This window comes from Asterias rubens, chromosome 8 (assembly GCF_902459465.1).
Source record: "Asterias rubens chromosome 8, eAstRub1.3, whole genome shotgun sequence".
Lineage (NCBI taxonomy): Eukaryota > Metazoa > Echinodermata > Asteroidea > Forcipulatida > Asteriidae > Asterias > Asterias rubens.
This window is the reverse complement of record NC_047069.1, coordinates 20,929,599-20,957,258: the sequence shown is the minus strand read 5'-3', so window position 1 is coordinate 20,957,258 and position 27,660 is coordinate 20,929,599. Positions and strand designations below refer to the sequence as shown.

The window sequence follows — 27,660 nt, the reverse complement described above, 5'->3', positions numbered from 1 at the left end:
CACTAGGAGCATAGAGTAAGGACAGAGAAACTAGGAGCTATAGCTAGCTCCATTATGAGAACGACCGGATGAAAAAAATTCATCTGGGGACAAGGTCGGCATAAATCTAAAAATAACCAAACAGAAGAAAAAACAGTAACCAAAATGGGTTGACCTCGTGATGTCCGGTCAGCTCAGAATGGGAAACATCTGACCCATATTAAAACCAAGGGCAAAAACCTGACCATGACACACTGATGTCCATGGAGTAGTACAGTACATGCAGCATCCTAATTGGTTTTCAAGTTAAGATAACTTCCCAAGAAACATAACTATAACAGTGGACTCTGTTATGTTGGCATTTCATAAGTTATTATTATGTCAACGAAGTGTACATCTTTAAAACGCTTTATACACATCTAGATCGACCACTGGATTCCCCGTTCAAGTTACTGACAACGCAATAAGAAAACCAAACATGTTTTCATACATTGGCCTCTTTTAACTGAAATTAAAACCATTTTAAGTTTGATAACTTTAATTTACAGACTGCATTCAAAAACAAAATAACACATTGCTCATGATAATTAAGATTAATTAACTTTGCTTATTTATTACATATTGTTTTTACAAACCACAACACTGAATAATTCTCTAAATAAACACTATATTCCTGATCCAGCTTAGCAGATCAGAAATAGTGAATGTATTTGGTATTTGTTTCTTCTGGAGTGCATGTAGTTATTTAGTTTATTACAGTGTAGTTATTTATTGACCCAACATAACCCACAACACTCAACATAACATGTACATATCTTGATAATTATTTTAGGTGGGCTTTTATTTCGTTTTTCTTTCAACTCACTGTCTGTTGTGATAATAATCGATTCAACCGTAACTAGATACAAAACAACTAAACTGTAAATATAGTACTGTTATCTTTAAGTAATGTTTGAGCCCATATTATTAGTATCAATAAACCATGTTAATGACATCATTCCCTCATAAATACGAAGAAACAAATTTCCATTTTTTCTATCGACCTACACTATTTCCAACATACACATACAATTTCATTTCTTACAAAAAATATCTCTAGAAATCTGACTGAAAAATGGAACACACCTGGTGTTTTCTTTTCAATATGAAAAAATATGTCATGTTCAAGTCCTGGGTATTGGCATTTTATTAGTATATTTTTGTCTTTGTTTTAACGGTTACTTTATTATTTTTCAAAATATTGTTTGAAAATTTGGTATTTAATCTTGTTTATTCAAGTCTACTTCTGCTTTGAACTTAGCTTTGTGAAGTGTGGCCAATTCAATTTGAACAGTATTAGCACAGACCTTTGGTTCCCATGCGGCAATTTGTACACAGCTTAAGGGAAGACAGCGCAAAATATTTACATTTTATATTGCATTTTTGTCCTAATATCAACTTCAAGGAAGGGGCTAATGTAAAAACTTGTTTGGTTGTTTTCTGTTTAATTACAACCTGTATATGATACATGTAAACCTTCTCATTTGCTCAGTGAAGTGTCTTGCTGACCAAAATTTAGCACTCTCTTTGTCAAACATTTGACTTGTCTATAACTTTGTGTTTTCAATGAGTTAAAATCACACTTCACTTTACTAATAATGCAGCAATCTTATCCAGTTGCAATTAAAACCCTGAGATTTTCAGCGGGAAAACAATACACACATTTTAAGCATTTGCAGAAGTAAGTACAATTGGAATCTAAACATAATTCAAACTGGTTCACTTCAATTGAACTGAGTTTATGTAAAAGTTATCTTTCTGATGTTTACTTCCTAAAAATAATTTATTCTGAGCTTTGCAGAAAAACTCTCTGCTAAACAGTAACAACTTTCAATAAGTAGATGCAGCTTACCAGCTAAAAATACCATGCTAGGTATGTCCTTGCTTGGTATCCTGCCAATGGGCTCAGCTGAAACATGTCTCCAATATTTTATGCCAAAAGATCAAATTAGAAAGAAGTCTGAGAGAAATCTGTTGGACAGGAGTTTTTTTAAATCACAACTCTCTGTAACGACATGGGTGGGGCTCTCTGTAACGACATGGGTGGGTCTCTCTGTAACGACATGGGTGGGGCTCCCTGGCTGGGGGCTTAATGGGTGGGGCGCTATGGGCAGGTTACCAGGGGTGGGGGTTCCATGGGTAGGACTCTTTAGGGGGGTTCCATTGGTGGGCGTTCCATGCGTAGGACTCTTTAGGGGGGGGTTCCATTGGTGGGCTCCATGGGTGGGCCTTCATGGGGCTCCATGGGTGGGCCTTCATGGGGCTCCACGCTGGGGGTCCATGGGCGGAGACTACACTGCTCCATAGTAGGGATGACATGATTAATGGAAGAATATTGAGAAGGGATCTTGGTTATCCAGATAAGCTTTGTGTCGTAGGACATCTTTCTTACTGATAATCCCAAGTAATCTCCTGCAAAAATAACAACAGATGCAATAGAGTTAATGCAACATATTGAGCCCTTGCACTGAGGTCACACATGGCTAACTGTCAGGATCTCATAAAACAACCACACTTTGCATAAAGTATTCACTACACATTAACACTCAAGGAATCTGACACCCAAAATGGGGCAACCAAGATATATTGTAGTCAAGGTGCTATAGGTGAATTGGACCACAGTTAAGCTAACCACCAATAGAATTGATTTATTTAAAGAGTACATTGCAATTGAGGAATCATATTCCAGTAAAGTGTATCAGTATTGTACTTACCCATTATGTGTAACGAGGCATGTTCTTATACCCAGTTTAACAAACATGTCCACAACGATACTCATAGGCGTCTGGTCTGTTATAGTTACCGGACTCTGTAGAGGACAATGTCAATTATGAGTTATCAATAAATATACTTAAATATTGCACACATAGAGTCTTGTCACTTTATTAAAGAATCAATTTGTCACAAAACGTCCTTTCATTGGCTTTTTACTAACTGACCACAGCTTCATTCAAATGGCTTTTAAATGATAGTTAAAGGAACACGTTGCTTTGGATCGGTCGAGTTGGTCTATAAAAAGTGTTTGTAACCGTTTGTTATAAAATGTATATGGTTAGAAAGATGTTGTAAAAGTAGAATACAATGATCTACACAAATATGCCTCGAAATTGCCTGGTTTTCCTTTTATCTCGTCGACTAACACGGTCGGCCATTTATGGATAAATGGCCGACCGTGTTAGTTCGCATAATAAAAGGAAAACCACGCAATTTTGAGGCAAATTTGTGTGGATCATTATATTCTACTTTTAAATTATCTATCTAACCATTTGCATTTAATAACAAACGGTTTCAAACGCTTTTCAACGACCAACTCGTCCGATCCAAGGCAACGTGTTCCTTTAAACAATGTTGAGGCACACAGTACACAGTCAACCCTCCCACTGTCTGACCATTCAACATCATCCACTATTGGTTTTGAATGATAGATAAACCATACTGACCTGCAATACAAAGATAGTTACGTATCAATGCACAAGTTTCATGATTTAAGAAGCACAAAGAATAAGATGTTATAGAACATAGAGAAGACATGGAACTACTTACTGCATCTAAGATGTTGACTAGGCTGAGGTGTGGTGGTATTCCTGGTACAGGAAACTTAGGTACTTGGGAAGTGAAGTAAACTTTAGACTGACTCACTGCTTCACTCTTATTCTTCCTGGCTTGTTCTAGATAGATAATAAACACAAATTCTTATTTAGCGCATTCCACAATAATCGTATCAATGCGTCATTGGGCCAATAACATCCCTTTAATCTTTCTCAGCTCCCTGGGGAGTATACAGCCCTGAGCTGCCGCGGTGCTCCAAAGGTTTTTTCATACACAATATCAACCTCTACCATCGCAGGTACCCATTTATACCCCTGGGTGACGAGAAGCAATTATAGTAAAGTATCTTGCTCAAGGTAACAAGTGTCACGACCGGGATCGAACCAACACTCTTGACTTAATCACCAGAACTTGAATTCGATGCTCTTAGCACTCGGCCATGACACTCTACAAACCTTTGTGATTGCTCTAGAAGAGATCATGTGGCCATGTTTAAACTTGTGATATAAACCTTAACCATATGCATGCCCCGCAACCTTTTGAGTCATGCTAATTTACATGTACGGCAATCAATACATACCGATAATCAATGTACAATTGAATAGATTGCCTGCGTCCGCACAATTAATTAGTTTCCCAAGCATTTTGAGCCTTTATGAAATGGAGCCTGACAACATAACAGGAATAACTAATTTACAGAAAATGTTTACAAATTTTTCAAAACTATTATGCATTTAATTACAAAAAGGGCATTTATGAATGGGAATAAAAGAGTAGTTACTCAGTCTATAACATTTGTTTAAAACCTCACACGGCCATGACCCTACCTGTTTAAGGACCCTCAGGACTTTGTCCTACTATGTTATTCATTTATTCATTTATTCATAACGGCAAAGAGTGTTTTGACATTCCGATTGGTTGAAGCTTAATCAGGAAGGGAGACAGGTAGATGGTTACTTACTCAATGCATGTATTAGCTCTCTTCGATAAACCACTCCAACAAGACGTTGTGAATCCTTAGATATAATAACCGGGTATGTATTGAAGAGAGTCTCAGTGGTCAGGTTTTCTGAAATAGAAAACATGTTTAGAAGAAATTGAAAACCTTTATGGTTAAGGAGGCAATAAATGGTAGTTGTAGCACACAGGTAACTTTTAATATGTTGGCGGCAGCAGACACAACAATCCTTTTTTTGCAGCTCTGAGTGTGCGCGCACATGCTCAGTATTGTGTGCGTAGGTCTGAGCATGTGCACTACTGGCAAGAACTGTGATGAAGGGCCATCCAAAAGTCTCCCATTCAACTACAGCGCAAGAACTACTTCAGACATTTCATGGCTATTATTGAACAATGCACAGTTACAGTATCAATCTAATATTTCCAATAACTTGTTAGAGACAAATGATTTGAAATGTCTTACCCAATTCTTCCACTGTCATTGAGTCCATTGTGATAGTGAAGAGTGGTGGGTCATTACGCCTGTATATCAGACAAAATATCAAGTATTTTACATTGTACATAAACCATCCTACATACTGTTTATGAGCAGTACAAACAGCCTACTGAAGTCTTTGGCATAGACAGTCATGCGTAGGTATTCATTTCATCTATTCTGGTTGAGAAGCAAAAAGACTCTCAGTAAACATGGTAAAGCAGATTTAACCACAGTACTAGCCAAGAACCCAATGGAGAGAAAACAAGGAAGACAGTTTACGTTTTAGATGTGGGAGGAAAAACCCCAGAGATCTATTTTTTGCGGGGAAAACCCATGCAGTCAGGCAGGGACTGAAAACCCAATCCACGTAGTGCCCTGGCTTGATTGGAACCAGGGACTGAAAACCCAATCCACAGTGCCCCATGTGGTGTCTGCTTACCTTATAAATATATTGTATCTCAATTGTGCCTTAAAGAAAGTCCAAACGGTAAGGCTCTTGGTAAAAATATGATACCATGAACATCTTAATTTTATTTTTAAAAATGTCTTATTAATTTCTTAATTAAGAAAACTGACTCTTACCTTGGGCTCATTACATCCGATGCTAAGGTTGTGTGCATGAACTCACGCTTGTTGTCCAAGAACGGGTAACCATTCAAATGTATGTGACCATCATAGCTGTGTACCAGTTAAAGATTTAACAAGTTTGCAGTGTACCGATATAACTGAAATATCTTATGCTTGTGCAATTTATTTCTCTCAAAACATTTACCAACTTCTCAGGAATAATTTTAAAGCCAGAAACATATTGAGCTAATTTATATTCAGGTAAATTACCTCTTTTTTGGAAGAGTGAATTTATTTCCTTCTGGTTGTGAATACAGAAGCCGTCCAAGCAAACTCTTAAAACTTATCTGATTCCTTGATCATAATTTAGTGAGAACATTTAAAACGGCTCATGTTCTGACAAGAAGAGGTTTTTTTCCCACAAAACTCGGGAAAGTACTGAGTATACAGTGCTACATACACATTGGCGGAAGGGTAAAAGCAAACTTTATCTTCTTTATCCTCGATGCAAAACTAACATGTATCATTGGCGGAAGGGTAAAAGCAAACTATATCTTCTTTATCCTCGATGGAAAACTAACATGTATCGTTGCAGTACATGCTGCCAGCACATAGGATTCAAACTGCATCAGGCTAGCCATCAGGCTCTATGGTCATTGGTCTAGTGCTAAATACACATTGGCGGAAGGGTAAAAGCAAACTTTGTCTTCTTTATCCTTGATGCAAAACTAACATGTATCATTGGCGGAAGGGTAAAAGCAAACTTTGTCTTCTTTATCCTTGATGCAAAACTAACATGTATCATTGGCGGAAGGGTAAAAGCAAACTTTATCTTCTTTATCCTTGATGCAACACTAACATGTATCATTGGCGGAAGGGTAAAAGCAAACTTTATCTTCTTTATCCTTGATGCAAAACTAACATGTATCATTGGCGGAAGGGTAAAAGCAAACTTTATCTTCTTTATCCTCGATTCAAAACTAACATGTATCATTGGCGGAAGGGTAAAAGCAAACTTTATCTTCTTTATCCTCGATGCAAAACTAACATGTATCATTGGCGGAAGGGTAAAAGCAAACTATATCTTCTTTATCCTCGATGGAAAACTAACATGTATCGTTGCAGTACATGCTGCCAGCACATAGGATTCAAACTGCATCAGGCTAGCCATCAGGCTCTATGGTCATTGGTCTAGTGCTAAATACACATTGGCGGAAGGGTAAAAGCAAACTTTGTCTTCTTTATCCTTGATGCAAAACTAACATGTATCATTGGCGGAAGGGTAAAAGCAAACTTTGTCTTCTTTATCCTTGATGCAAAACTAACATGTATCATTGGCGGAAGGGTAAAAGCAAACTTTATCTTCTTTATCCTTGATGCAACACTAACATGTATCATTGGCGGAAGGGTAAAAGCAAACTTTATCTTCTTTATCCTTGATGCAAAACTAACATGTATCATTGGCGGAAGGGTAAAAGCAAACTTTATCTTCTTTATCCTCGATTCAAAACTAACATGTATCATTGGCGGAAGGGTAAAAGCAAACTTTATCTTCTTTATCCTCGATGCAAAACTAACATGTATCATTGGCGGAAGGGTAAAAGCAAACTTTATCTTCTTTATCCTCGATGGAAAACTAACATGTATCGTTGCAGTACACGCTGCCAGCACATAGGATTCAAACTGCATCAGGCTAGCCATCAGGCTCTATGGTCATTGGTCTAGTGGTAAATACACATTGGCGGAAGGGTAAAAGCAAACTTTATCTTCTTTATCCTCGATGCAAAACTAACATGTATCATTGGCGGAAGGGTAAAAGCAAACTTTATCTTCTTTATCCTCGATGCAAAACTAACATGTATCATTGGCGGAAGGGTAAAAGCAAACTTTATCTTCTTTATCCTCGATGCAAAACTAACATGTATCATTGGCGGAAGGGTAAAAGCAAACTTTATCTTCTTTATCCTCGATGCAAAACTAACATGTATCATTGGCGGAAGGGTAAAAGCAAACTTTATCTTCTTTATCCTCGATGCAAAACTAACATGTATCATTGGCGGAAGGGTAAAAGCAAACTTTATCTTCTTTATCCTTGATTCAAAACTAACATGTATCATTGGCGGAAGGGTAAAAGCAAACTTTATCTTCTTTATCCTCGATGCAAAACTAACATGTATCATTGGCGGAAGGGTAAATGCAAACTTTATCTTCTTTATCCTCGATGCAAAACTAACATGTATCATTGGCGGAAGGGTAAAAGCAAACTTTATCTTCTTTATCCTCGATGGAAAACTAACATGTATCGTTGCAGTACATGCTGCCAGCACATAGGATTCAAACTGCATCAGGCTAGCCATCAGGCTCTATGGTCATTGGTCTAGTGCTAAATACACATTGGCGGAAGGGTAAAAGCAAACTTTATCTTCTTTATCCTCGATGCAAAACTAACATGTATCATTGGCGGAAGGGTAAAAGCAAACTTTATCTTCTTTATCCTCGATGCAAAACTAACATGTATCATTGGCGGAAGGGTAAAAGCAAACTTTATCTTCTTTATCCTCGATGCAAAACTAACATGTATCATTGGCGGAAGGGTAAAAGCAAACTTTATCTTCTTTATCCTCGATGCAAAACTAACATGTATCATTGGCGGAAGGGTAAATGCAAACTTTATCTTCTTTATCCTCGATGCAAAACTAACATGTATCATTGGCGGAAGGGTAAAAGCAAACTTTATCTTCTTTATCCTTGATGCAAAACTAACATGTATCATTGGCGGAAGGGTAAAAGCAAACTTTATCTTCTTTATCCTTGATGCAAAACTAACATGTATCATTGGCGGAAGGGTAAAAGCAAACTTTATCTTCTTTATCCTCGATTCAAAACTAACATGTATCATTGGCGGAAGGGTAAAAGCAAACTTTATCTTCTTTATCCTCGATGCAAAACTAACATGTATCATTGGCGGAAGGGTAAATGCAAACTTTATCTTCTTTATCCTCGATGCAAAACTAACATGTATCATTGGCGGAAGGGTAAAAGCAAACTTTATCTTCTTTATCCTCGATGGAAAACTAACATGTATCGTTGCAGTACATGCTGCCAGCACATAGGATTCAAACTGCATCAGGCTAGCCATCAGGCTCTATGGTCATTGGTCTAGTGCTAAATACACATTGGCGGAAGGGTAAAAGCAAACTTTATCTTCTTTATCCTCGATGCAAAACTAACATGTATCATTGGCGGAAGGGTAAAAGCAAACTTTATCTTCTTTATCCTCGATGCAAAACTAACATGTATCATTGGCGGAAGGGTAAAAGCAAACTTTATCTTCTTTATCCTCGATGCAAAACTAACATGTATCATTGGCGGAAGGGTAAAAGCAAACTTTATCTTCTTTATCCTCGATGCAAAACTAACATGTATCATTGGCGGAAGGGTAAAAGCAAACTTTATCTTCTTTATCCTCGATGCAAAACTAACATGTATCATTGGCGGAAGGGTAAAAGCAAACTTTATCTTCTTTATCCTCGATGCAAAACTAACATGTATCATTGGCGGAAGGGTAAAAGCAAACTTTATCTTCTTTATCCTCGATGCAAAACTAACATGTATCGTTGCAGTACATGCTGCCAGCATATAGGATTCAAACTGCATCAGGCTAGCCATCAGGCTCTATGGTCATTGGTCTAGTGGTAAGACGTCTGCTCTAGCAATGCAAAGGTTGTGTGTTCAAATCCAACTTCAGTGATTTGTCTGGAGATCTGTTTTTCACAGAACTCGGGCAAGTAAAAACAAATTCAATTGTTTCATACAGTAACTTTATTTTGACTGACAATTTTGTGCAAACTAAATGCTCAATAAATGATTTTCCTGTCAGATTAAGGTTTTTTGCTCAGATTTAAAAGTTCGAAAGGATACATTCCATCCTTGCCAAATGCATCAGCAACCCATTTACTGACCATACAGGCAATCATTAATGGTACGATGTACTTCAGACCTCCAGTTAGCTCAAACATGATCACAACAAGGGAAACTAGAAAGAAGAAAAGAAAAATACAATTTGTGTTACATTTAGCTTACAAGGGACAGATCACTGGTTATGACATTTTGGTGCATTGTGTTACACTTTAGTGTTACAAAAAGGATACTTTTTACTTGCAATGATATAATAATAGTAATAATAATTTATTTTTAATATAACGTCTTACATAAAAAATCTCAAAACGCTGTACAGTATGTTACATAAGCTAAAAAGAGTAAGCAAAATACAGCAAAATTACATTGGTGCTGAGTGCATTTGCAGCACACAGTGAAAAATACATGGAAAAATGCTTACCACCCACCAAAAAGACCTCTGGTATAAATGCAAAAGAAAACATTTAATGACATGAGGTTTTGACCATTAGCAGAGTCTTTCTAGCAAAGTCTTTTACAAAGGCATTTTAGCCTTTGAGAAAAGATTCTGCTAGGATCGAAACCACAGGCCGTTTACTTTTTTTTTGCAATGACAAACATATAATGTAGATATAACTTACTAGTCATACGTGTGACTCCACCTAGTGTAGCAGCTGCTCCTACCATAGCATACAGTCCTGGTGTGATACATTTACCATCATAAAAACAACCTGTAAATATCCATAGGTCTGGATGGTACCTGAAACGTGTTAGAAAACACAACGGAAGCATTGATTAATGAATCCCTTATTATTATTACTATTTTTATTATTGTTATAATGGATACAAACATCTCCAATAATATTACCACGTTCAACTACCATTTCTTCACTTGTTATGACCAAACCTATTCAATCTAGTCAATACTTTTTTAATATTAAGTGAAATCTGTACATTTGTTTGTCTGAGGAATCTCCTTTTACTTGTGGATTTCTGCTGTGGATTTACTTACACAGCTAGCTGCTCCATTGCTATACCCAGCATACGTCCTCCTATTGCACCAACTGCCATGGTAGGAATAAACAAACCTGCTGGAACCTACATCAGGGTTTACAGAGAGGTCAAAGGTGAATTGAAAAGCACAGTCCATTATTATAAAGTTTTGAAAACCCTCCAATGGAGGCAAAGCATGCTACATATTTGAAAGCATGTTTGTGTGTGTATTTATATTTTGCTTGTAAAGCGTCATGAGAGGCCACTATTATTATTATTGTTAAGCCGGTTTGCATTGGACTTAAAATGGTTAACTTACCGTTGCAACTTGTTAACTTACCAGTATTAAGTCCAAGTGCTAACAGTCGGTAACTTACCGCGCTGGTAAGTTACCGCCACGGCATTGTTAACTTAACAGGCCGATTCGAGCCGCGATAACTTAACAATGTTAACTTAACAGGGACAAGAAGTCAAATGCGAACGCACCAGTCCGGTAACTTAACAATACTGATGTTCAAACCATCGCGTGCAATACCCGCTGCTCCAAAAAATGCAGGTTAGAAGTATAGCTACATTTCCACTGCGTAAGCAGCACGCGGAGCCTAATGATGAGCCGGAGACCAAGCCAAGGTTTAAGAAAGGCCCTTATTAAGTTACCCGACACAAATTTATCCAACTGCAAACAGCTGTTAACTTACCGGCAAGTTACCAGAGCCAAAAGTCCAATGCGAATGCGGCTTCAGTGTTAACAAAATTAATATTCTGTTGAAGCATGAACGTCACATTTGAAATTTGCAAGTTTGGATGCATATATGATCCAACCTTTTCCAGCCTACATATTTACCTTCATTCCAAAAGTGAAGATAGTGAGAACTCCTTGGAGGACCATAGCTAATGGTAATTGCCATAATGCATCTATCACTCCATTCTGAGCTAATGCCGATGGGTACCAACGCTGATCTACTCTAGAATACGTCCGATTGTAGTCACTGAATCAAGTCAGAACAAAAGGGCTTTCAAAATGCTTGAATAGTCATGATTGGTTGGAGGGTTATTGTGAATAAAGAAATGTAGTTTATTAAATTTATGTCAGGATATGGATGTTGTTTATGATGACCAGTGTGTGAGATTCTGAAAAAGAAAACATATATTCAAGTGGTTGATACAACTTATCTTGAAAAGAGATTAAATTCACATATGAAATTAATTGTGTGATTTCTTTAGCAAAGTACTGAGTAGTTGCTTTATTTCATTTATACTTGATTTGTATATCTTTAACATGTTTTTGTTTATTCATTTAGTTAAATTACTAGCAGTGATTTAATACATTGGTGAAGAACAACCCAACATTAACCCTTTTACTGTTCGACCATTACAAATTAACCCAATTGTGGTTTTGACCGATGGAAAAACGATAGAAAAACTATGACAGCCTCTGATATTATGTGGTGATGAATTAATCTAACCAGTACACACATGCACATTGTACCATCATACATGTCATACACAAACAGTGCAGTCTAATGGTTTCAAATGGTTGGTCAACACACTGGAAAATGGTAGCAACAGTAGGAGGGTTAAGTGTCTTACCAGAAACCAATAGCATCTTGTGGTCCACACTCTTTAAAGAGAGCAGCAATCAGCTGGCTTGTATTCAATCTGGAATAAGGGTTGGGGTAACTCAAAAGAGCTGTTGCCAAGGTAACCAGTAACACCTAAGGAATCAAACAGAACAAGTGCTCAGATTTCTTTCCAATTATTTTGGTTTCCAAATATTTTATACAGTAGCTTTGCTCAACCACCAAGTAAAACTTAGTTGACCAGGATTTCTGGAATTGTTCTGGGTAATGAGAGGCAATTATAAAGTGTCTTTCTCAAAAACACAAGTGTCAAAACCGGAATTCTAGGGTAACTTTTAGCCACCAGAACTTGAGTACAATGCCCCAGATAACTTGACCATAACCAATGATAATTGGAGAAAAATTATAACACAAAGACTGTGTTCTTCTTTTATTTTAACAATAACCAAGTTATCTTACCTCTGTTATTGGATAATATCCTAGCCTGGACGTCATGCGTAGTTTACTCCATTTTAAGTTCAGCTTGTTGAATACCACTCCATAAAGTCCCTGTTAAAGTACAACTCTCTTTAACAAAGTTTACATTGAACTGTAACCTTTAACCTTTGGGAAGATCATACTGGGTGTAAGTCAATGAGCCAGTATGGTTCTGCAATGGTTGTATGTCGGTGGTTTCTCCTGATGTCTTTCAACTCTGTGCACCCCGGTTGGATTCCTGGACAAAAGCCTTACTTTATGGGTTCCCCTTAAGGAGTTTTCATCCCACATCTTAAACTGAATTTTCTTTATTGTCTTCTCTACCAAACATTGGTGTGATGTTTCCATTAGAATGCTTTGTGAACTAACAGATTCAGATTCAGATGTGCACTGGCTGTTTGTGCATTCGATGTACTGTGTATGAATTGCAATGGTTCTACATTGAGTGTTTGTATGGACATTGGTTGTGCTTCTACATTGAGTGTTTGTATGGACATTGGTTGTGCTTCTACATTGAGTGTTTGTATGGACATTGGTTGTGTTTCTACATTGAGTGTTTGTATGGACATTGGTTGTGCTTCTACATTGAGTGTTTGTATGGACATTGGTTGTGCTTCTACATTGAGTGTTTGTATGGACATTGGTTGTGTTTCTACATTGAGTGTTTGTATGGACATTGGTTGTGTTTCTACATTGAGTGTTTGAATGGACATTGGTTGTGCTTCTACATTGAGTGTTTGTATGGACATTGGTTGTGTTTCTACATTGAGTGTTTGTATGGACATTGGTTGTGTTTCTACATTGAGTGTTTGTATGGACATTGGTTGTGCTTCTACATTGAGTGTTTGTATGGACATTGGTTGTGCTTCTACATTGAGTGTTTGCATGGACATTGGTTGTGCTTCTACATTGAGTGTTTGAATGGACATTGGTTGTGCTTCTACATTGAGTGTTTGAATGGACATTGGTTGTGCTTCTACATTGAGTGTTTGTATGGACATTGGTTGTGTTTCTACATTGAGTGTTTGTATGGACATTGGTTGTGCTTCTACATTGAGTGTTTTTATGGACATTGGTTGTGCTTCTACATTGAGTATTTGCATGGACATTGGTTGTGCTTCTACATTGAGTGTTTGCATGGACATTGGTTGTGCTTCTACATTGAGTGTTTGCATGGACATTGGTTGTGCTTCTACATTGAGTGTTTGAATGGACATTGGTTGTGCTTCTACATTGAGTGTTTGTATGGACATTGGTTGTGCTTCTACATTGAGTGTTTGCATGGACATTGGTTGTGCTTCTACATTGAGTGTTTGTATGGACATTGGTTGTGCTTCTACATTGAGTGTTTGTATGGACATTGGTTGTGCTTCTACATTGAGTGTTTGTATGGACATTGGTTGTGCTTCTACATTGAGTGTTTGCATGGACATTGGTTGTGCTTCTACATTGAGTGTTTGCATGGACATTGGTTGTGCTTCTACATTGAGTGTTTGTATGGACATTGGTTGTGCTTCTACATTGAGTGTTTGCATGGACATTGGTTGTGCTTCTATATTGAGTGTTTGTTTGGACATTGGTTGTGCTTCTACATTGAGTGTTTGCATGGACATTGGTTGTGCTTCTACATTGAGTGTTTGTATGGACATTGGTTGTGCTTCTACATTGAGTGTTTGCATGGACATTGGTTGTGCTTCTACATTGAGTGTTTGAATGGACATTGGTTGTGCTTCTACATTGAGTGTTTGAATGGACATTGGTTGTGCTTCTACATTGAGTGTTTGAATGGACATTGGTTGTGCTTCTTCATTGAGTGTTTGAATGGACATTGGTTGTGCTTCTACATTGAGTGTTTGAATGGACATTGGTTGTGCTTCTACATTGAGTGTTTGAATGGACATTGGTTGTGCTTCTACATTGAGTGTTTGTATGGACATTGGTTGTGCTTCTACATTGAGTGTTTGCATGGACATTGGTTGTGCTTCTACATTGAGTGTTTGAATGGACATTGGTTGTGCTTCTACATTGAGTGTTTGAATGGACATTGGTTGTGCTTCTACATTGAGTGTTTGAATGGACATTGGTTGTGCTTGCATTGTTTGTGCTGCATGTACTTCCATCTCTATGACTCGCATAATTTCTTGTGTAATTCAAATTTTACCATGCCAAACTAATTCCTTCAAATAGCTTGACTTTTCTCATAAAAACCTGGTTGAGTGCAATGTATAGTCATCTCACAAACCAAAACCATATCAGTACTTTAACATGAAACCTCAAATCTCACACACAAATCATAAGAGCTAATTTCTATGGTGTAAAACCAACATCAGTTAACATTGTTCAGCTACGTCCATGTAGTTAACCAAATTCAACCACAAGAACAAATCTATGAGAACAGACTCACCCCAAATATTCCAAGTAGAATGAATGGAATGATTTCAAAGAAGAACCAGGGTGTGTTATACTCGACATAGAACCTGACAGCGTGGTCGTTACCGAATGGATTGATTGATTGTAAGACAAAGGCAGCCACCATTGCACAGAAGAAAGATCTCCACAGAGTCTTCAAGGGAAAGTAGTAACTAATCTAAAATAAAAAAGACAAACCAAAGAAATATTGAAAACTAACATCAATATCATTCATGATGTTGTGATTTGTTTGCTAAAAAAATATTATAAGTATCATACAAAATAAAGATAGAAATTAAAACAGCTAATGATACTTAGGGAATAACAGTGCGAGTACCCGGTCTTCACTGCGTGGTAATGACCGGGTTGGTGCCTGGCGCTGTTAACGGACCGAGCCGGAGGCCACCAACCAAGGTTGTTCCCATTAAAAAATACCTTTTTTAGCGAATTCAACGGCTAAAATTGTCCAAAGTTTGTGACTTTTCTCTCGGCGGTACTTCCAGACATGTTCAGGGGCCATATTTGAGCTTTTGATGGTTCCCATCTCTTTCGTGCGTTAATCACATTACTGATCTTTGAGACCAGTGACTCTTTTAAATAATGATCTGTTCAGCGCCTTCACTGGGGTCAAAGGAGGCAAATGATTGGACGATAGCTGTTCTTTGTGCATTAAAATGCGCGCATGAGCTCAGCGTCAGTTTATACGCGCACCTGTTACACACGCGCACTCAAAATTGATACATTTTCAGCGCGCGTACGCGCACGTGCGCAAAGTTGCAATGAAACTAACAAGGATATAAATAAGCATGCGATACAGTGCAACGCGCAAGGTTTACACAATGTATGCTGATTTAGGGGCCACTTATTCACTATTTTCCAAAGCCGGTCTTTATACCATCGTTAACACTCCCACACGTGACCGGGTTTTGACCAATCAGAGACTTGAAACCGTCCAAGGTATTTATTAATAAATAATAATAGTAGGAAAATGACAGAAGAAGTGAAATAGTGGCAATCCCCAGTAAGCGTTTGCTTGATTTGGGGACGCCAAACAGGACAAGACAGACAACGGACACAAAAGACAAAAACATTTACAGACAAACGGACAGACAGACAGACAGAAGCGCAAACAAAAAATACTAACAGAAATCACTGCAAGAATTTACATGAATAGATAAATTACTACGATAAGTTTTCTAGAGTGAAACGTGCACAAAAACAAGAAAATCAGCTCAGGAATTGGACCATGGTGTGATTGCACAAAAATACAAAGAACCTTTCCATGTTTGGTTGTTACCTTTGGGTCAAGAGTGAAACCAACCGAACTTCCAGCATGTTTAAACTCAGAGGATTAATAGATTTCACAGACTGAACAGAAAGTAAAGGTTTGGAGACAAATTGGGTCTACCTAGAAGTTGACAGCAAAGGACGGTGTATGAAAAACACTACAGGCCAGCTATGATATTAATGAGTAATGGTTAACTACACATTTCTCTAGTGTCTGCTCTGGGGTGGATTTCACAAAGAGTTAAGACTAGTCTTATCTCGAGTGAGGACGAGTTACTCGTCCTAACTTTGGACCAGCCACATGTTTTCAATATCTCCTAAGTTTGGACTAGTCCTAACACTTTGTGAAATCTAACCCTGCTATGACTACATACCTCTTCCAGACTGAATAACACCCCTCCGATTGGAGCTCCAAATGCTACTGAAACACCAGCTGCTGATGCTGCAGATAACATCTAACAATACAATCAATTCAAATCAAATCAAATCAATCATGTCAATTAATCAGGTGCTTTCACTGGTATGTGCTCATTACCGTCTCAACACTTTTGCCTTGCGCAAGGCACTTAATCACAATTGCTTCTCTCTAACCAGGAGTACAAATGGGAATCGATGAGAGCTAGGGATAAATATTCTCATTTTAATAACCAGAGCTTAACAGTCTTGGTGTTAAGCTACCGTACAGTTTTGGTTTAAGATTTTGTTGGAATGAGGAAGAATCCCTGTTATTCCCTTTAAGTTTATTTAGAATTGAGATTCAGCAGAGTTGTTACAGCACCATTGTGATATTTAAACCTAAAATTCCAAATATTTCTAAGTGAGATCCTTATTGTACTCAGTACATTTAATAATTGCAAGGGTCGTGGGTTCAAATCCCACACAAGTAATATGCCTGGATATTTTTTCACAGGACTCGGGAAAGTACTGAGTATACAGTGCTAACACACATCGGTGTATGGGTAAAAATCAAAATTAATATTCTTTATCCCGATGCAAATTTAACATCTACTATACATTTAATAACCTTGAGGTTACACCTAAAGTGTCAGAATTCAATCGGGATGCGGTAGGTACACAACACAAGAAAAGTAGCCACATTTTTCACCAGGCAGACAACAAGCCAGAGATATCAGATTCTTGTGCTTACCTCTCTCTTTTTGGCCTCATTCTTGGCATATTTAGGAATCATATGAGCCATCAGGTTACCACAGCAACAGGCTAAGTGGACTAGTGGGCCCTCCTTCCCTAGACTAAGCCCCGCCCCAACCACTAGGACCATAGTGATACTTTTGATGAGTAGAGTCCACTTGCCGAGGAAGCCCCTCATGATGAAACCACTAAGAATGGTTTTAATCTGACGGGAAAATAATTAACAAGTGGTAAACAGCTTTATAATAATGGCCCCTTATAGTGGAGTGCAACATTTTGAGGTTTAGAAAGAACACAATTTGCCAAGTGATAAACAACTTTATAATAATGGCCCCTTATAATGCTTATAGGGTACGTTCAGACGTGGGGTTAAACTAGTCCTTAATCCGAGCACCGCGGGTGTCCAAAAGATAAACATGACTTAGTCCAAAATTGGCTTGCGTTCACACAGTGAGTTTATTCTGGTCAAGCGGACTAAACTAGCCCACGATGTTGATTATTGGGTCATGCATCGGCGAACCTTACCATTGCTGGTTCCGGTTTGTTACATTGTCCATGCGTTTTCCACAGGGTTTCGATCCGCTATCGTCTCTACGAACCTCATGGTCATCATGTATTCCATCATTAAAGACGGCAAAATCACTTCATATCCTTGCTTGGCCCCAGCACAAACGCAATTCTATTGTGCCCGCTGAAGTTTCCGTTCCGCACTGCCCTCGATGAACGAAACATTTACACGTTGTTGTTGAAAGCTTCAAATTATTTTTGAGTGTGAACTTTTGTAAATATATCACAACTTAGTCATTGAGAAGTCGTAGCCTACACACATTCTCATGTTACATTAAAAATTGTTTTTCAATTCAACATTAGTCTGCTACTCGTATAACTGTTACGTAAAGTTGTTGAGGGCAGGAACCAGATACAAACTAGATTTCGAACCCAAACTTTGGTCTTAATTGTCGATCCCGTGTGTGTAGCTTAGCTGTGATTAGATGCCACTTTCTTCAAAGCAAAAAGTAGCGTTGCACACAGAAGAAGTGAATTTAAAAACTAAATAGTGCTACTAAAAATGAGAACTTGTTTTCGTACGACGTCCATTTCAAACATTTTCGGCGAAGGGGAATACCGGGGCCCCAACACTTAATGGTAACATAAAGGGAAGGCAGCGGAGAGACGCAAGGAGATATTATAGTATAGCTCCATGGATTCATGCAGACACCACCCAATACTCGCTGCCGATCCATCCATACACGTGGAATGACGTCACCTTTGTTGCCGCGGTCATTTGGGCTAAAATAGACCGGAAGTAGCAGGTCAGTTGCGTTCCAACGATGGTTTACTGGGCCTCGCAGCAGGGGGTTGGTCGTAAAACCTGGGCTAAGTTAGTCTAGTCCACCAATTTTTTTGGTTTAGTTTAGCCCAGCTCAGTGGGTCAAATTAACCCTCGCGGACCAGAATATTGCGTTCCCACGCAGGGTTAGTTTAGCACTTTTGGATTAAGGACTAGTTTAACCCCACGTCTGAACGTACCCATAGTGGAGCGCAACATTTTGAGGTTTAGAAAGAACACAATTTGACAAGTGGTAAACAGCTTTATAATAATGGCCCCTTATAGTAGAGCGCAATATTTTGAGGTTTAGAAAGAACACAATTTGACGAGTGGTACACAGCTTAATAATAAAGGCCCCTTATAGTGGAGCGCAACATTTTGAGGTTTAGAAAGAACACAATTTGACGAGTGGTAAACAGCTTAATGATAAAGGCCCCTTATAGTGGAGCGCAACATTTTGAGGTTTAGAAAGAACACAATTTGACGAGTGGTAAACAGCTTAATGATAAAGGCCCCTTATAGTGGAGCGCAACATTTTGAGGTTTAGAAAGAACACAATTTGACGAGTGGTAAACAGCTTAATGATAAAGGCCCCTTATAGTGGAGCGCAACATTTTGAGGTTTAGAAAGAACACAATTTGACGAGTGGTAAACAGCTTAATGATAAAGGCCCCTTATAGTGGAGCGCAACATTTTGAGGTTTAGAAAGAACACAATTTGACGAGGGGTAAACAGCTTAATGATAAAGGCCCCTTATAGTGGAGCGCAACATTTTGAGGTTTAGAAAGAACACAATTTGACGAGTGGTAAACAGCTTAATGATAAAGGCCCCTTATAGTGGAGCGCAACATTTTGAGGTTTAGAAAGAACACAATTTGTGAGTGGTAAACAGCTTAATGATAAAGGCCCCTTATAGTGGAGCGCAACATTTTGAGGTTTAGAAAGAACACAATTTGACGAGGGGTAAACAGCTTAATGATAAAGGCCCCTTATAGTAGAGGGCAACATTTTGAGGTTTAGAAAGAACACAATTTGACGAGTGGTAAACAGCTTTATAATAATGGCCCCTTATCATGCTTATAGTGGAGCGCAATATTTTGAGGTTTAGAAAGAACACAATTTGACAAGTGGTAAACATCTTCATAATAAAGGCCCCTTACAACCTGTGTAACAATAACTTACCTCTGGAATGCCCGAGCCACATGCATACGGTGCAAACACCAACACCAATAACACTGCAAAGGCAGCCATAAGTAGCGACGTGACAACGAAGACAGAGTAAGAAAGAACATAAGCGCCTGCATCCTGATTCTCAAAGCCTAAGAATTCATACCACTGGTACCATGTTGGGCAGGTGATGTCATTAAGGTTACCAAACTGTGTGGTGTTCTGCGCCCAGCAACACTGCTCCCAGTTCAACCAGAATGCGTCACGGCAAAGACCAAACTTAAGATCACTCAGCCAGGTTGCACCGATGTCAATGATGCCAGCAAATATTCCTACAGTTGAAATTTAAATCAGAAATTCTTATTAACATCTGCACTGTGGCAGTCAAGTCAGTACTTCTCACACATGCAATAAATATTCATTCTAATTTGCAATTAAGGCTGGATGACTAGTGCGACTTGTGTCAAAGTCATGACTATTGATTTAGTCGAGTCGGACAATCATTTTTGAACTGCTCGTTTAATAGGGTCACCAGAACTACTACAAAAATAGCCACCACTTCTGTTTGGTGAACCAATTGTGTCCCTCAAGACAACATAATTTCCTTCTGAAACACATTGGTGACACAATCCTTCAATCCTTTCAACTTGAATTTTTTTTATACAGTGCACCTACGGCAAACAATATGCCACAATGCATCTTTGGAATTAAAATTGAGTTGCGCCTATTGTCAAAGTCGCAACAATTTGAAGGGCGACAAGTCGGTAGTTAATTTCACTACTCGCCGCGGCTTATTAATACGGAAAACAGTTTGTACAGGTTAATCAACCTACCAGTAATAACTCCCACAAACAGTACAACAAGCCACGCTGACCCAGCATAGAATGCTGCTCTGATTCTACCACCAAACGATTCACCCTGCCTACGATTGACAACTTTGAACTCTTTACGATATCTCTGCATATCCCTGGCCCAGTCGATGGTATGAAAATCATCATATTGACCCGCTGTTCCAAGACCGTCAAAGGAATCTGTCAACAAAGTTCAAAGAAATTATATCAAACAAGGGAGTCATTTTTGGTAATCACACCCCAAATTAAACCCTGATTATTCTTGATAGTCCCGACTCCTCCAAAATATGTGTTTTTGGGAAGTTTAACACCTTCCTTAAGTCATAAACTATATAATATCTAACTATTATGTATGTGCGTAAAGGCTATCTCAATGTTCATCTTAACATCGTCAGGAGCATAGATCTGGATGGTAATCTAGGATGTGTTCAAGCAGTCTTTGGTTGTCAGCTGTCTATTGTTGGTTCCTTTCTTGCCAGAAAAGCTTTGCAGATTTTTTCACAGTATAACCCTTGATAGCAAGAAGGGCATTTAGGAATGGAAATAAAAGAGTGTCTTCAATATCATTTTAAAACCTTGCAGGGTCTTGGCTGTCAGACACAGCACCTTGCGTTGGGCTCAATCCTTTATCTCCCAGCCATGACCCTACCGATCTGAATAGACCGATCCATTAGGCTCCGCCCACTGCGCATGTGTGAGCGAGAACATGTGAGCCTCTCCAATGCCATTCTGCACAACTCTGCCACAGCGCCAAGCATTAAGCACACGCATGTCGGCCTTTATTTGTCTGACTTTTGGCTGTGCTCTGTGGTCATAATGGGTTGATGTGGCTGGCAGCCAAAGGCGCCCTTGAATGCCTGCTTCTCGAACACGTTGTAGTCGCGTCCTTTGCAATTCAGCTCTGAGCTGCGAGTAAGGATGATTAGCCCCCCCCCCCCAAATTATTATTATTTTGGTTGCGCATTGGGTTGTGATTGGTCAATGCGCAATGGGGCGGAGCTTAATGGATCGGTCTATTGCCTTCCATACATACCAGAGTCTGCTGCACTCCCTCTGCCTCCTCTACCAGCAGGTGTGATGGGATCGTCCAAGAAAGATCCATCAGAATCTGTGGTAATGTCTAGAATATCATCATCATCAGTCATAGAGGACCAACCACCGTACTGGCGGCTAGAGTTTGGCTTGTCAATCAATCTCTCTCGTTCCATTGTACGATTGTGTAACTCAAGCCAACTGACAATGGAAAAGAATATTCAATTAAATTTGTTTCATAATAGTTCTGGATTAAAGGTGTTGTTTAATCATCAAGTTTTGTTTTAGTCCCTTACTCTTCATCAGGTCCTAGTAGGAGCATCAATGAGCAAGAAAGGAAGGTGTATGGGCAGATTTAAATCAGCCTGTTTACAGACCAATGCTCACTTCTTTAGGCCCATCCTGATTTATCTGCTTTATTTCAACTCTTGTTTATCTTTAACCTGTGGATACCCACACTAATTTCTGGAGGTTTGTTTGTTTGTTTGTTTGTTTAGTTTTCTTTTTTATTTATCAATCCAGCCGCTCTTTCAAAACAAAACTTGAAATGTTGAATAATTGAACATTGTGGATGGCTGCTTACTTTCAATTCAATTCAAAAATGGTTAACATGATAAGATACTAAAGTAGAACACTCAATTTACTGCAAATGTAGAAACCTTGTTTCCAAATACTTGACAAAACCCTCAAGTGCAACAGTACGCAAGCCCCATTCTGATTGACATTTATATGGTGTACTGTATACAATGTGCAGTTTTTACTTTACATTACAGTACCTGATTCTAATAATCTTCAAGTGCTTAATTGAAACTTCCTTTTTTTACAAAGATAGTCAAAACTATATTTAATTATTAAATTCCCTTCACCAAGATTAAAGAATGTTGAAAAACAATGAAACTATAATCCCCCTATTTTTTTAAAAACATTTAATATATATATACTGCACAATGGATATGTATTTGTTTGTACTTGTTTTATGCCTCCGAAGAAGGTCCGGATTGGATCGAAAGCTAAGGCCATCTACCCTATTCATTATATATATATATATATGTGTAACCCCCCCCCCTTTTTTTTCCACAGGTCCCTCATACCTATTTTTAAAATCATCGTACCTTTGATCTTGCTATTCTTATTAATTGACCATTGTTAGTTGCATCATGATGCAACTTGCTCTCTAATCCTACCCTTTCATGTCTCCCTGCAATGTTGTCGAACAATACATTTACCACTTTTATGGTCCAGTAACCCTTCCTTTCATTCTAAACATCCTTTGTCCTCCCCACTTCACTCCTATTGGTTCATAGCCACCAGTATTGTTTCTGAAATAGGAACTTTGATTGGCTGTTATTTTCCCGCTTCTTTCTGGATCCTTTCCTTAATCCCTTTCCCCCTCTCTTTTTCTATAAATGGATATGTATTTGTTTGTACTTGTTTTATGCCTCTGAAGAAGGTCCGGATTGGATCGAAAGCTAAGGCCATCTAGCCAATCAAAGTTCCTATTTCAGAAACAATATTGGTGGCTATGAACCAATGGGAGTGAAGTGGCGAGGACAAAGGATGTTTAGAATGAAAGGAAGGGTTACTGGACCATAAAAGTGGTAAAAGTATTGTTCGACAACAATGCAGGGAGACATGAAAGGGTAGGATTAGAGAGCAAGTTGCATCATGATGCAACTAACAATGGTCAATTAATAAGAATAGCAAGATCAGCAAGATCAAAGGTATGATGATTTTAAAAATAGGTATGAGGGACCTGTGGAAAAAAAGGGGGGGGGGGTTACTTACATCAGATAGTTACAGTGATGAATTTATAAAAACAACTTTAAACTAGGTTAATTTATACTTTATGTACAGAATATATACAACATATAAGTTCTTAGGCAGAAGTGAAGTGGAGGGTAATGAGAAGTTATTTAACACCAGTGTTTATGTTAAGTCCAAAGGGTTTGACTGTCTTGAGTTGGTGAATCCAGTGTGATTCTCTATTCTTGCGGTGCGTGTCATCACCATTGCAAGCTTCAATCACCAGAAGTTCAACATCATTGACACTATGATTGGGGCTGTTGAAGTGGATAGAGACTGGGTACGGTTTCTTAGTCTTTATGGAAGAGACATGATTCGCAAAGCGAAGACTAAGTTTGGTCTTAGTCTCTCCCACATATTATATATATATATATATATTTTTTTTTTTGGGGGGGGTCAATGTGAATAAAGCACTGCTTGTCTTTGAAGCAGTACAGACCACTTGACATTGGATGACCTGTTTTTATGCAATCTTGATGTTTTTGTCAGACTTACAACATGTGTTAATGAATGCCTGAACATTCCAGCATGTAGCATACACAGGCAAGCACCCACTGTGATACACTTTTTTTTACCCATACAAAGAGGAACAACAGATTCTGGGAAAATGTGCATTGTAAAATCCCTTCCTCAGGGTTATTGTGTAATACCAAATCCAGAGCTGTTGTACATAATTTGTGGGTCACGATTGAAAGGACAGGCTTCCACCATTGTATTTGGTTTCACAAGTCTGAGCAATCAGAGGTTACAGACTATTTCCTAGTGGTGTTATATTCATGGTCTTATTTGGCTATTTGCATTATTTTCTATGCCATTTTCAACCTAAGTTTTGTATTCATGCATTACGTCTTATCACAGCTAAGTTCATGCACTACTAAGCCTTTTCATAGCTATTTTCATGACTTAAGGTATTGACTACATGTACTTTGGGATTTCATGCATTGATGCATACAAGCATTAAACTCAACTTACACTGCTCCTTGGTCATGATGGTCCTGATCATGGTCACCATCAGGGTGAGAATCAAGCATAGTGTAGCTCATAGCTACAACATGTAGGCAAGGCTCGATGGCTGCATGCAAGCAGTTGTGGGGTTTTAAAGTGTAAACAAAAAAGCTGTGCTGTTGTGATGAAGTTAATCCAAACCAAGAGAACCACTGTGTTAAATAATGGCAGAATTGTTAGCTTGCTAAAGAGTTATTTTTCAGAGGAAGCAAAAGGAAAAAAGAAACATACATTTCAAGACAATAAATTGATTTAGGTAAAGCATGGAGAAAGAAAGTAAAATGGGTATACATTGTACATGTAACGAGGAATACAGAGATAGATAGCAAACCATAACCCGGGGGTGGTTTAATGGAATGCACTGCACAAATGATTCTGATCCTTAACATGGTGGGCCATCCATTCAGTTCCTAAGACCCGTACTAGATCTGGATCTGGATCTAGAAACTTACTATGTAACACTCCTGGTGGAGTCGGGCACGTAGGGCTAGCTGTTTATATTTTTGAATTCAGACACTCCTTCCTCAGTTATACATACATGTACAAATGTAGGGGACCGCCTTTTTCTGTTTTCCAGCCATTTTGCATCCTTGGATTTTGTTCTCCCTAACCCAGAAAATTAGTTAGTACTCAAAATCTGATGCATTCATTTGTTTGTATTCTTACAATCTTGAGCGAATGCTAATCTGTCTAGCAAAAGCTATAAAAGTGAAAAGTAAATACTGTCAGGGAATCAGTGTTTAGCAAATGTTGTCCAGTAAAAGCATGCTTAGTTTAGAATCATAAAAATACAGATGCGATTAAATGAAAAAGAATTGCAGTAAGCAAAACGCTAGTTTGTTGATCTGTTGGTACAGGAATCTTTTTGATAGACCGTACAAGCTGGACAATGACTTAATTACAAAACAAAACAAAACAAAATAGCACTTGAGACAAAATCATAAAATATAGCCTTTCCGAAAACATGCAAAGAGAATCAATAGAGTTAGTAAAAAAATATATAAAAAAACTACTTCTGGCAAAATTTGAACTATGAATACCATGTAGCATGCTAGAACCTTTAAAATGTCTTGACTTGAATGAATTAGGTCATAAGTCACTTTAAAGTTAAAAAGGTAACCAGTGGGGCTGCAAATCCTGCATGTTCTGTTGACCTCATTGATATCAACAGGGGTCACTCCTACTGGTTACTCTTTATAGAGTCTACAGAGTGACATGGCCAAGTGGTTAAGAGGAATCAAAGTCAATTTCTAGTGGTTAAGTCACCAGGCTGTGGGTTCGAAGTCCTGGTCGTGACACTTGTGTCCTTGAGCAAGATACTTCACCCAGGGTACCTGCGAGGGTAGAGGTTGATATTGTGTATGAAAAAGCCTTTGGATCGCCCCGGCAGCTTGGGGCTGTACAATTTTACTCCCCAGGGAGCTGAGAAAGGTTAAAGGAATGTTATTGGCCCAATGACCAAGTTACGAGTGTAAAGCGCATTGATACGATTGTTGTGAAATGCGCTATAACATTGTATAAGAATTTGTTATAAGTGATTAATGTTATTACAGGATAGAAACATCCTCTTGTGTTTTCTCACCAACATTCCAGAAAACAACTGAACACATCGCAGATACACAGGCATAGAGTGGGAACACTAAATGAAATTTGTCCAATTATTATTATTATTAGAGATATAGAGCGAGAGAGTGAAAGACAGAAATCTCACAGAAAAAACAATTCGGGAAAAAACAAATAATGAACAATAATTAGTGGGAGGTTAATTTCAAGTAAGACAAAGAAAAGACCGACACAATAAATAATGAACAATAATTAGTGGGAGGTTAATTTCAAGTAAGACAAAGAAAAGACCGACACAATAAATAATGAACAATAATTAGTGGGAGGTTAATTTCAAGTAAGACAAAGAAAAGACCGACACAATAAATAATGAACAATAATTTGTGGGAGGTTAATTTCAAGTAAGACAAAGAAAAGACCGACACAATAAATAATATCAAATGCATTTAAGAAAAACAGTGAGAAGGAAGGGTTACATGTTAACTAATGAAAACAAATCAAAACTTGAAAACTTAATAAGTGATTGAAGAGATTTTAATTGTTAGTAAAATTAGGCCATTCTTGAACAAGCAAAACAACTAATTCAAACTTGCTTACACAATACTATTCCCAGCGTCTTGTGTAGAACTAGAAATCTTGTTCATCCGTCTGTGATGGTATAAAATATGTCACAACTCTGCAAAAAAGAACACTTTTTGTTAAAACAAAAAAATCTGACAAGTATTGTTGTTAAGGCCTGCTTTTTATTTACAAAAATGGGGGAGCCTTTTATAGTTTCTAGAAGTAGGGGAGGGGGGGTTTGGAGACTAGTTGCGATGATCGTATCCCTTCATCCGGTACATCACGATCATCCCAACTATTTACTTCTAGAACTACGAGGTTTATTCTGCTATCGACTATCGTCTTCCGCTGTCGTTTGTGGAGATGATAGCCGAACGAAACCTCATATCAACACTGAACAACAGACAAAATAGTTAGTATTACATATAGTAAGTAAAGTAATGTAAAAAACCGAGTATCCAATCACTCTGTCGTGAATACTGAATAGAGAGGTCTACATTTCTTTTTAAATATTTATTTTAAATATATTTAAACAACAAGTCCAACGAAATCCTCGCTCTATGGTCTAACTAACTTTTTTCCTAACACTTTACTGCTGGGATGACGGTTCATAAAAAATTACTAAAAAATAAATAAATACATTAATTTAATTATTGGATCAATATTTAATAACAATAATAAAGTTGAAGTGTGTAGTTTAATAGTATTGTAAACTATAACTTCAATTTTAATGTCCTGTAGTCTGTACCTTTTCATCGAGCTTTACAATCGTTATGACTTGTTATTACAAAAGCTCAGTAAAGTCTCACCACATCATCAACGAAGTAGGCCTACAAATGTTTCATCTACTTCTACCTCCATAGTACGATCAACTTGAGGTAAAACGAAATGTCATCGATGATCTCTCGGCACATGACTTACCTACTGTTGTATTACGTCGTAGATCTGCACAAACATTTCTAGGAAATAAATAAAGGGCGCCACCTA

At 38.1% G+C, this 27,660-nt stretch overlaps 1 protein-coding gene across 2 annotated transcripts; it reads right to left on the bottom strand.

Moving 5' to 3' along the window:
• Nucleotides 1-566: 566 nt before the first annotated feature.
• Nucleotides 567-27,607, bottom strand: LOC117293270 (H(+)/Cl(-) exchange transporter 5-like). 2 transcript variants are annotated; one of them, XM_033775501.1, is made up of 20 exons: nt 27,422-27,607; nt 26,710-26,788; nt 21,743-21,942; nt 20,692-20,889; nt 19,874-20,190; nt 17,360-17,566; nt 16,587-16,667; nt 14,921-15,103; nt 12,499-12,588; nt 12,050-12,174; nt 11,304-11,448; nt 10,479-10,564; nt 10,108-10,226; nt 9,491-9,605; nt 5,585-5,680; nt 4,988-5,046; nt 4,529-4,636; nt 3,562-3,686; nt 2,733-2,827; nt 567-2,430 (listed from the first exon to the last, which is right to left on the bottom strand). In XM_033775501.1, the coding sequence occupies exons 2-20, from the start codon at nt 26,754-26,756 to the stop codon at nt 2,340-2,342; spliced, it is 2,487 nt and encodes an 828-aa protein (XP_033631392.1). In that variant the 5' UTR covers nt 26,757-26,788; nt 27,422-27,607; the 3' UTR covers nt 567-2,339. The 2 variants fall into 2 exon arrangements, with proteins under 2 accessions (XP_033631392.1, XP_033631393.1); XM_033775502.1 differs by having other exon boundaries at nt 27,483-27,607.
• Nucleotides 27,608-27,660: the final 53 nt, after the last annotated feature.